The sequence below is a fragment of the Pholcus phalangioides genome, unplaced genomic scaffold, assembly GCF_987345545.1.
Source record: "Pholcus phalangioides strain wild (caught in Gottingen) unplaced genomic scaffold, Ppha-v1.0 ptg000022l_1, whole genome shotgun sequence".
Classification (NCBI taxonomy): domain Eukaryota; kingdom Metazoa; phylum Arthropoda; class Arachnida; order Araneae; family Pholcidae; genus Pholcus; species Pholcus phalangioides.
Window position 1 is genome coordinate 40,241,359 of NW_028301615.1, and position 12,030 is coordinate 40,253,388.

The following is a 12,030-nucleotide window of genomic DNA, read 5'->3' on the forward strand; positions in this document are numbered from 1 at the left end:
GGACAGCGGCCAATGAGGCAGTTGGCTCTACGCGTGCGTTTCGGATGATGTGACGGTCTTCTCGACGACTGGTCTGTCGAGGGCGTCCTGAACCTGGTCGCCGTGTAAATGACGTCTCTTCTGTCCACTGGTCCCAACACCTCCTCACAGTAAAATCAGAACGGCCTACTCGCCGAGCTGACCACCCAGCTTCCATCATCCCGATGATTCTTCCCCTATCGAACTCTGACAACTGCTCATATGGTCTTCGACGGCGGCGTAACGGCATGTCTACCTCAGCATTTCCTTTGCAAACGATTAAATACACTCCAGCAAGCTCTGCTTACCTGTTTTATACTCCAAGGAGAACGAAGTTCAACGCCCTCTAGTGGCATTACGCAATCACGCTGCATTTCTAATCATTTGCATATCTGCCCGACATGTACCTTCAGGCCAACTTTCGTTTCGATCCCAGAATTATTTCTTGGTGCGCAAATTTTTATGGCAATGAGTGTAATTTGAAAAATTAAATTTAGTAGTTTTATACAGTGTGATAGTATGTGTTCTGTTCTTGTGCATAAAAAAACTAGCGCGTATGTATGCGCTTTGGCCAGGAAAATTCCGCGTATATATATGTGCTTATGATGCAAAAGGCAGATGGAACCGGGTGTGGGGTTAATGACACACAAGCTCATCTAACATTCCTCCCGTAGGACCAAATTCCAGGTCTATTGTTTTTTACAATATCAGCTTTGTACTCTTCAGTAAGCATGCCTACACATTTTTGGTGTCTCACAGCAATTAAACATCGTTCGTTTGTACCGAATAATGATTAAAAAAACAAAATAAATGCAATTCATTTGTTTAAAGTTCTAGAGTGAAACCGGATTTTGCAAGAGCTATCGCATTTTCACTGCTCTGTAGTTCAATAGCTATAGCCCGTAGAAAAAAAATCATTCATACGAAATTTGTACGTTTAGTCACTAATGCATAGAAACCAAAATAGAAGGTGGGCAAAAAGTCTGCAGAAACTTTAAAAATGAACAAAAACCGGTTTGAAGGATCGCTAGATCACGGGAATTATTTTACGACAGGAAAAAAAAAATAAAATCAGCCGTTAAGTGGCTGTAACGTATCGGGATCCGATCCCTCTACGTTAATGGTGGTCTTGTCGTTATGTGGGAAATTCCTTCTTATTTTAGACCCCAGGGACCTCTCAGTTACCGGAAACCACCCGAGGACCCACTGGCGAACCGGTAAGGGCCAGAGTGTTCGATTAGTTCGGCAGTTGGGGTCTTTCGGCTGTCGAACGAGAACGGGCCAGAGGTCGGGCTACTGATGTCCCACATAAATTAATTTCCCTTGTGACGACGATGCCGCTATTTTCGTGGAGGGGTTTGATCCAATATATGTATAGTTGGGCGAGGCTTAGCCCAGTTTAAATTATTTTTATCGAAGAACTTCCCGGGGGAGTTGTTGCAAGTCTCGTTGTGCGGATACGAAAATATAGTGTTGTACTCACTTATTTTCGGCGGGGGGCTGCAGACCTCCGTCGGAACAATTCATTTCATATTGTTATGTTAGTAATGTTTACATAATCGGGAGAGTCTGATCAGCTCTCCGGATTATGTCATGTTGCCAGATTCCAATGTAATTAATTTGTAATGTTTATAATAGTGACGCATGAATATGCAAATTCGATAATTTTGTTGAGGCGAAAAGGCCATGCGAGGACATGTGGTCCCAAACTTCTTGTAAAAGGGGAGTATAAATTCCTCCCTCTTTGTCTCTCACATTGCGTTCGTCTAATCTTGTTCTGTTCAACTGAAGCCCTCTAGTAGGACGGTTCACCGTCTTACTACCGTATCTATTGGCCTTAGGCTGAATTGTTAAAATGCAATAATCTACATTATTTGAATCCGTTTTCCGGCAGGTCCGGAATTAAAATATAAAACAATCTTCAAAGTCAAAGTTCTTCATTGCTGATCGAGGTGGTCCGGCCCTCAACCGAGAGGCCCCCGGAGCTGATCAAGGTGGTTCGGCCCTCAACCGAGAGGCCCCCGGAGCTGATCAAGGTGGTTCGGCCCTCAACCGAGAGGCCCCCTGGAGCTGATCAAGGTGGTTCGGCCCTCAACCAAGAGGCCCCCCGGAGCTGAGCAAGGTGGTCCGGCCCTCAACCGAGAGGCCCCCAGGAACTGATCAAGGTGTTCCGGTTCTCAACTGAGAAAACTCCTCTGGTATTTACGGAAAAGCTAACAACATCGGATGTCCGATCACTGCACAAGTTGACTGTTGTTGATCATCAATTGGTGAGCCAGTATCTTTACTGCTAACGTCAAATAGAGGGCTCCAAGATATACTAATCCATTGTTAAAATTAACTAACCCATATAATTGAATAAATAATAATATTTCATGCGAAAGTTTGTTTCTAATCATTTTCCACTTGTCGTTTGCCACTTTATTGCTGGATATTTCGAACCGGGCAAGCAACTCCCATAAGGGACGTTGCATGGCGCTGGTACGAAAGACTTCGGTGGAAATATGCAAACAAAACGGTTTGAACGGAAAGAATTTTTGCTCTAATTCACAATCAGTTCACTGTTGTAAACAGTGTACTATCTGCTGTTGCTGGATTTGTGACTCGCCTGCAATGCATCTCCTCCTGTGGTGGTCATGTGGAACACACCTACTGCTGAAATAAACGATTTGGAGGCATTCTTTGACTTGTGTACGCCAGCTCCACCTATCGGCTGTTTTTTCCCGTTTTAAACAAATTCCCGTGACCCAGCGATGCTAACCCTGCAAACCGTTTACTTTTTTTTTTAAAGTTTCTACGTACTTTTCGCCCACCCTGTATATAGAAAAAACCGAAAGTCTGAAATTTTCATGCTTTTTCAATATAATTGCTTGCATAAGGCTTTCGCATCTGCAAACTTGGTTTTTTTAGTAGTGGCGTTGGTCCCAACAACATATCGAAAAATTAGACACTACCTTTTGCAAGGGATCCCATTTTTTTTGATACATATTGTCTGGGCCAATGGGCCCCGACAAAATTGGGGTCGACACGGCAACCCCAATAGAAATTTTTTTGCAATTTTCGTAAAATTTAAGAACTTTTCGGGAGGTCAAAAGATGAAGCTAAAATTCGGGAGACTTGGCAGCTATGCGATTACGTGGGGAAAATATCACTTCTGTAGCCACTCTTTGAACCATATTTTTTCAATACGCACTGCCTTGCCCATAGAAAACCAGCAAGAGCGACGTCCGTTGTGCCCATCATCGAAACTGAAAGGTATTCAGAACAGCCAGATCAGTTTTCACTCAGAGGATTTCTAGAATGTGTATGGAGTCCTTTATTATGCTATTGTTATAAAGACAAAAGTCACGTGATGGACTGACTGAAAAATTTCCCTTTTGACGAATTTCGCCACTGAACAATCAGCGCCCAGCTTAAAAATTAATGTGTTTTTGACAAGATGGGGAAGAGGAAAAAATAGAGTTCATTTAAGGAAATGTGAACATGGTTGTGAAGAAATGATAAAAATGTAATGCTTTTCAAGCCATGTTGCAGTAAAAAGGCAAAACATATTCATGCTTTTTTCTTGATTTGAATCAAAGATTCTTCCCATGTCCACAGGGATAGAATACATTGTCCCCTCCCCACAAAGTGTGGCTATGCTATGTACGTTATGGTGAAAGTGCTAAAGAGCTGTTATGAATAATCGGCTATTTCTGTAAGTTTGATCAATTTTGCTCACATACAGCAAATCCATCACATTTACAGGTCATTACGCATAATTGTCAATCTATGGTTAATGTGATAAATGAGTCATTGTTATGTTTACATTATATATGTAAGTAAAACTAACATTCCAAGACTAACAATAATTTTTATAATATGCTTCTTGCTTACTAAGTTCCCATAACATAAAAAAACTGAAGTATTTACGACCCATCAATCATGATATTTATGGATTGACAACTTGAGAATTATGCATAATCACTAGTGAATGTGATAAATGTAGCAAAATTTAACTAACTTTATAGAGATGATCAGATATTTTATCACTATTACCAATATATACGTGCTGTATATAGACTCCAACACTGTTTTCAACTCTCCCACACAACCTTTTGATAACTTTTTTTTAAATGTTGGATGAATTCCTTATTCTGTAATAAAAATGCATCTGTAAAATACTTTAATTTTTTAAAACATGATTGTAAATACGAAACAGAAAAAAAACATCTATTAAGAAAGAGTTTACGTCATAGGCGGAGATTGACTTGGGAGTCTGGGGGGGGGGGGGCACGATGATTATGTCAGCTCATATATACATTAGATCAGTCGACTCCACCTCGCCACCCCCCCCCCCGAATCTCCGCCCATGGTTTACGCCATCTTGAATAGAAGAAAACAATTGTCAACAAAGAATCGAGCAAAGAAGTGGGGTCGCCTTATTCTTGACTACAGAAGGAAAACAATTCTTAGTTAAGAATGTGGTAGCAAAATTATCTCTCAATTCTCAACCAAAGATCAAATCTGTACAAATACAAATACAACGCCACAACAGGCAAAATGCCCAACGAGGTGGCTGATAAAAAGATGCCCATAAAAATATGGTTGTCATATGTTTCAAAAATACAGCAACCCAATTAAAAATGCAATTAAAACAAATTACAAACAATATATACACATGATAAAATATTATACAATGCCCATAAAGAATACTTATGGTTGTCTTATTCTAAGAATGGATAGAGCTTCTCGATTTACCCCAACATGTTTATCGTATTTCTTTTTAAACGTGTCAATTGTGTTACAATTTACTACCTCCGGGGGTAAGCTATTCCATTTATTAACAACCCTATTGGAGAAAAATTCCCTGTGACACCAACTGTAGTTAACAATCAGATTCTTATCAAGAATCAGGTGGTACACCCCAGGTTTCACTGTGTTGCGTGACCTCGCAAAAGCGTAAATAAAAAGAAAATAAACGTAAAATTTTTTGTTTTATTTCCTATAATGTTTTTTTTTTTTCATCAGAGATCTAAACAAATATGTATCAGGAAGAATAAAATGAACATCGAGAGAAACACGTTTCTTTTTTTTGCATCAAGAGGTTGCAGCTTGAGCAGCCGTATGTGCATGTTGAACAAAAAAAAACAAACAAATACATCGATAATAACCTAAAGGAAAAACAAAATTGATATATTGCAATACTTTGCTCATTGCATACCTATTTCCAGAGTAAAATATATTGCTTCGTATATATTTTGACATTTCTCTCAGAACTTAGACCATCTAAAAAAAAAGCCGTAGCAAGTAATAAGCGATTTCCGGCTATCCTTGCCTCCATTCGAACAAAAAAAAAAGTCCTCCTCGCCGTAGTGTTATTAGCTTCCAATGAAATGAAAAAACGTGTAAATAAATATGTAAATATATTTTTTTTTTGCAGTGAAAACAAGACCTTTCGTTGCAAATGCACAATGTACAAACATTTTTTTTCTCGTTAAACTTATATACACTTGCAAGTACAAAACTATTAACTGCAATTACATATACACAATACACTGAAACATTTTTTTCTCTTCCAGTAATATTGCTAAAGCACACAGTCATATAGCAACATTATCATTCAAACGAACTTTCATCGCTTTGCTTTGGTAATGACTGCATCACGAATACGACGGAAAAAAAAAACAACAACAAAGTTTCACACAGACATAAAATACATTATTCCAGAATGTGATCACATTTATATGTGTATATATATAATTTACATTTGGTTGCACAACGAGTCTCTGCATCACATTTTTTCCTCCCGTCAAACACATAAGGTAGGTGGGACGGTAGAAGAGACAGAATATGACTATCGGTTATATATTTTACGATATCAAACTGCACGGCAAGTGTGTCCAGAGCTTTTTATTTCCAACATCGATGCCAAAAAACGATGAGAAAAAAATGGCATATAAGCTAAGCATGACTCACATTCATTCATACAAAGAAATCGAACCTAAAAATACAAAAAAAACCAAAAACGTTCCCCCTTTTCACGCTTCCGTCCTCTGATTCCTCACTCAAGACAAATGGAAAGAATGCTGTCCTTCGCTCACAGCTATCTGGAGCTTTTTCCGCATGATATCAATACTGCTGTAGTCTGGAAGCTTCAGGTAATTTACACAGGTCATGACTGAAGGCAGATACTCGTCTGGATTTTCGTTACCATCCAAAGTTTTACGCACAATGGTCAGAGGAGGGGAGAGACTTTTCAGACCTGAAAAAAATTACACAAAATCATCAGTTTTACACATTTATTAAAAAAACGGCAGCTAAATTTAAAGGAAAATGCCAATCATATGGTCCCTCCATTTTTTATTACAGTAAAACTTTGTTTAGCCGTCAGTTTCTTATACGTCGTCTAAAAAAATGTTTGAGTATCAACAAACAGACATCTTTAAAATTTCTCACGGATTACTTTAACACCTTACTGTATAAAGTTGGAAGTAGCTGTCTGTATGATGGCAGAAGTGACTAATTGTCAGTGGCAGAGGAGTTTGATCTGACGCTCCACAAACTCTTCACTAACCAGTCATTATTATGTTACATACCAGTCTCAGTCGTGACAGTCATTAGACAATGTTATCAAAATGCATAGACTGGTTTAAAATGCAAAAGAAGGCTAATGAAACAGCTCTCACTTCTGTGTAAGATACACTGCACAGAAAGCTCGAGCCTCAAAGACACAGATGACAGATTATTTTGAAGTACTCTAACGTAGGTTTGTAGCATTAAAATATATTTCTGTGCACATTAGTAAAAATAAAGTAAAAGGGAAAAAGCATTTTTTTTGAGAGACTGAAAAGGTTGACCATATAACCTGTTTTCCTAGGACATCAACATATTTTCCTTAATTATGGCCAACACCCCCCACTTTTCCAGTATTTTCAACAAAAACCAGATGGATTTTATTTCTCATTAACATTGAAAATTAAAATTATTTTGCAGCTTATATTATATTACAGTCGGACCCACTTAAAACAAAGTTGGAAAAAAAACCCCCAGTAAATATGTTGTATCTGTACCGGGAGGGGAAAATGATGCATTTAAACAAAAAATGAAAGAATTTACAAGCACATATGCATTTTCCAAATCAGTACGCACGCGCACGAGTTCCTTCTATCTCTGAATCTCTTCTAAAAGATGTTCAGACCACCCCATTCAATTCTTTGCTCTCATTTGGAATTTTTGTCAATTCCTCTTTGCTATTCAAAATTGTGAATTATGAACTTTGGGTAATTCAAAATTTTTCCGATACCACCCCCCCCCCCCTTGTCAGTTTTTTTGTTTTAAACCAACTGTATACCTTCAATTAGCGTTTTGTGCTTGGACTTTCGCACACAATGACCACCACAACCAACGTCCGAATCTAGGTAAAGAAGAATTGTAAATGTCACAAAGGTGTAATGTAGGGAATAAATAACTTTTCTTTCTTTTTAAACCTTTAAGCAAAATAATACTCAATGGAGAACAGTAAAAAAATTAAGCAAAGAGGGCTTCACAGTAAATTTCTAAAAAAAGCCTTAATAGAATGTCTTCGAGGAGAAAAAAGTGAGACATCAATATGATGATGGCCCTCTAGGCATACTTTGGTTTACAAAATTATAGGCACACATACTTTGCTGAAATAGGTGTTCATTATAAGCAATCAAAATAACACAGATAAGGAATACAAAATTCACGGGACATAGAAAAAATTTATCATATGTGAAAATTCATACTATCTGGGTTCATTATAAGCGAGCCAGACTGTTAATATGAATATTTGTCATGCTTCATCCATATTTTTTTATCGCCATCTTTTTTCAGCCACTTTGCTAGGCAAATTGCCTTTTGTGACCTTTGTGATTGTATTTACAATTTTTTTTTGCAAAATTAATTTCAATTCACTGATCTACAATACTGCTTTATTCCTTCACCATTGCCGAATATCAGCAATAATTGGCAACTTTGCTCATTTTTGGCATGAAATTTGGCAACAATCGACAATTTCCAGTTTTTTTAAAATGTATTTTTTGGAGATTTTTTCATTTTTGCACAGCATAATTTGAAGATTTTCAGGGACTTTTCTACAAAGACAAACAAATCGGAATAATTTGGTTTCCAACCAAAAGATTTTTATAAGGCTAAAAAATCAGAAGGAAATCGGGAGCATTGGCACCTATGTTATGTTTTTTTTTAAAGCAACTCTTGCAGGTAAACACATTTCGCTTCTAACAAAGCAACAGCAAAAGCCTTCAAAAGATTTCCTTTCAATAAGTCTAGTAGAAAAAATTACTTTTAGGGCAAAATGTCATAATAATTAAGAATGGTGTAAAAAGGCAGTGTTTCACTTAGTCAAATTTCTATCTATCACAGAAAGAATTAAAGGAACAGCAGCTCCAACAAAATCTGTGAAACTGGTCACGTTACGGAGATAAGAGAAGTGGCTCACTTATGAAAAAAATTCAAAACTATTTCTTATTTTTTTAATATGTAGTTTTAAGACAAAGAAAACATAATGTAACATGACGACCTGGGATCTCTTACAATCCTAGTTCAATTAATCTTGTTTAGGGCCCAGGGTTCGTTGGCTACCAGAAACCACCCGAGGCTTCCGCTGACATTCCGGTTCGGGTCAGTTAGTTAGCTTAGTCTGACGGTGGGGGGTCTAGACCTAAAAGTTGGGCGAGAACGGGGCCAGAGGTCGGGCTGCCAACGTCCCATATAAATTCCGCTTTACATCCATGTCAGAGAACCCAATAGCTCATCTAGTTACTTTCTCTTTACCTCTGGGGGTGTTCCCGTGGTTCGTCGGTGGAGGCTACGTCAAATCGTCATCCTGACTGTCGTCATCATTTAATTGTGCAATATATATATAAATGTTCAGCAAAGTGTTATATAAATGTGCAATATATTTTACCTCCACGCCGTCGGTGGTTCCTAGGACCATCTCACAGTTTATAATGTCATGAGTTTATACAATGTGCAATAGGCCTAAAAGTTGTGGATCCTGGCCAGATCTCCAATTTGTTATGTTTGGTTGCCAGATTCAATATTATAATGTTTACAATATTTCCTTTTCTCTCATGAAATTATGTAAATTAGATACCAGCTAATGCTGCACCTTCAATGTTGTGATTGGTTCTTCTGTGAGGCATTATGGGAATGCTACTATATAAAAACCAGCTAGAGATGCGCTTCACTGCTTACCACTTACTACTTATGACCGATTCTGCTACTTAATCACTAAGGCGTCACGCCCTGTTATGGTGTGAGCTAGATCGTCTCATAAATATAATGAAGTTATAATTGTAGAAGTGTGCCTTGGCACTTAACCATCTCATCGCTTGACTTCACGTGAGGTTTCAACGTCGTCGTGATCCAGTGGATTGGTTAGTGGCCAGACCGGCTACCCGTGGACTTTCACCTCCAGTTCCATGTGCTCAGGGGCTCTGGTCTCAATGTGTGTTTGAAGACACCAAACTCATCTGAAGCTGGTGCCGGGGAGTCTTTGGCTGTGAGGTAGACACCTGGGAGTGTCTATCGGACGATGTGAACTAACACGTGAAAACCTGGACATAGCGGTGAGATCGATCCCTTTCATTGTTTATTTGTAACGTTGAGAAAAAAGCCTAACTGTGATAATTGTTGATAAAACGTAACATCAGGGTTTAAGCTGTATAAAAAATTCCTTTCGCAAAAAAGCCAAAATGGGGGGAAAAGCTTTAGCAAAATGCTACGATGCTAAGGGGCCATTCAAGTATTACGTCAGCAGATTTTTAGCCATTTTTGACCCCTCCCCCCTTGTCAGCAAAACACTGACCCCCTCCACCCCTTGTCAGCAATATTTAGTCAGCAGCTTAGAATATTTCATATCTTCAAAAAGGGTGGTTAATGACGTAAGCAACCATCAACCCCCCACCCCCGTCATCAAATCCGAAACCCACTCCCCCTGATGCTGACGCAATACTTGAATGACCCCTAATGTAATATAATTGATGGTTGGATGTCTACTCATTGCTTACCCCTCCTGTACGCATTTTTGCGAAAGTGGCTACTACTTTTTTCGCATTCAACGATTTTCTTTCACATTTTGCGAAAAATGCGACCGTAGCTTAAACCCGGCGTTACATTAATAGTTCAACATATAATTGAATAAATGTTTATAGTTCAATCAAAACCTTGTCTATTTCATTGTTGTCATCCACTCAATGGTTACTGGGGGAAAAACATTAAAGAACCGGGAAGTAACGATTACAACGTTACAATAACAGCTTAAAAGGCATAAGTAGAAAATGAGATTTACCGCCAACAGGTAGCCTCGGGGATCCAGTCACGAATTGCAGGAACTGTCTTTGTTGCTCGTCATCATAGCTGCTAAGGATTTCAAACAAGAACTTGATGGCACGGCTGTCGTGAGTGTAACCGTGGTCTGGTCGACAGCATTCAATCAAATTCTTCATGTCCCACTGACTATGGCCACTTCCACAAAACAAATATTGAAGCTGCAAAATACACATTATACACTTCAGAACGATTCATCAAAATTTAACATGATTCTACTGAAACTTCAACCAGTTTTGATTTAGTGCGAAACTGCTTAAATTCACATCACTAGTAACTTGTAAACAAGTTGTTAATTAAAAAGAGTATTTTAAAATAACACCTATTTTCTAAGATAATTCAACTAGTTACCATTCAGCAACAAGGTCTGAGATGACTAGATAAGATTAATTTATTAACTACACCTATTCAGCCCTAGAAGTGAAAATTTGAAAAAAAAAAGAATAGGAAAAATAGGAAAACCATTGACAAAAGTAGTTCTGTTGTGGTGGGTTGGTAAGATGCGGAGTTACAGATGGGATGGGTTCAGGGTACATGGGTTCAAACCCACCCACCTACAGAAAAATTTGCCGCTGTGGTGGTCGAGTGGTTATAGTGCCGGACTCGTGATGCGAGGATCCGGGTTCGAACCCCACAGTGGTGGTCGGCTGAAGTTGGTTTTCTGTGGTTCCCAACTTCAAGGCGCAAATGCGAGCCGATCTCCCCGTTAAAATGTCTCACCACAGAGAGCAACAGTCCTACAACGGTAAATCATTCAATCATAACACTTCACTCATAGTTAGAAAATCTGGGGGCAGATGACAGCACTACACATAACAAGCATTACACAGAAACAAACTTTACGTCAGGTTGCACTACACGTACACGCACATTCCCGCATGTACCGATTCGTTGGGGGGTTCCGCGGGGGAGGGGGGTGCATGTGTAGTGTAGCAGTAGTAGGTAGGGGCTCGGGGATCCATGATGTTCTTAAGTCAGCCACCTCGTTGGGCGGTTTGCCTGTTGTGGCGTTGTATTTGTAAAATAGGAGGGAAAAAACTGAATTCCAAAATTATCGCGACATTCACGCCTTATATATTTTGATTATAGTATTATCTATTGATATTTTAAGAAACTCAAGTTCTCTCTAACGAATTTAAAATTTTTTAATTTCCACAGAATGTGGTATCGAAAACAATGTAAATAGCAAAACTAAAAAGAAATTAATCAAATTTCTACTGCTACATTAATGTCAATTAATGATTGTGATCCATTTTTCCCCGTACAGGTGAAAAAAACCTGTCTAGGTGCCGTAGAAATGTAGCACATGCATGCTTAACCCATTGCCCACGGGCCGAATGTGGCCCCGGAGTCATCTGTTGAGGCCCACAGCTTCAAACCCAATTTGGCAAAAAAAGAACTAAGCGACACATTTCCAGATCGTTCAAGAACCTGCAGCACAGTTTCAAGTCATTCAAGTGGCTCGCGGCACAGTTCCAGAGCACTCAATCGACCCATGAAACTTTTAAAGATCACTCAAGTAACCTGCGCCACAGTTCCACATTCTTTAAGAGTGCTGCTAGATCATTTAAGTGACCCGCGGAAAATTTACAGATCACTGTGGCAGTTTCACGAATCTGGGTTGGGAGCTCGTGGTCCCCCCGCAGACGATCAAAAATT

The 12,030-nt window shown here is 38.9% G+C and overlaps 1 protein-coding gene across 5 annotated transcripts in view; it reads right to left on the reverse strand.

The window, feature by feature from the left end:
- Nucleotides 1-4,981: 4,981 nt before the first annotated feature.
- Nucleotides 4,982-12,030, reverse strand: part of ctrip (E3 ubiquitin-protein ligase ctrip) — a 220,630-nt gene continuing 213,581 nt past the window's right edge. For all 5 annotated transcript variants that reach the window (XM_089249354.1, XM_089249352.1, XM_089249353.1 and 2 more), the window contains 2 exons: nt 10,334-10,532; nt 4,982-6,262 (listed from right to left, as the gene is read on the reverse strand). In XM_089249354.1, coding sequence (XP_089105480.1) covers nt 6,066-6,262; nt 10,334-10,532 — 396 coding nt within the window. In that variant the 3' untranslated portion in view covers nt 4,982-6,065. The remainder of the gene's footprint in view (nt 6,263-10,333; nt 10,533-12,030) is intronic.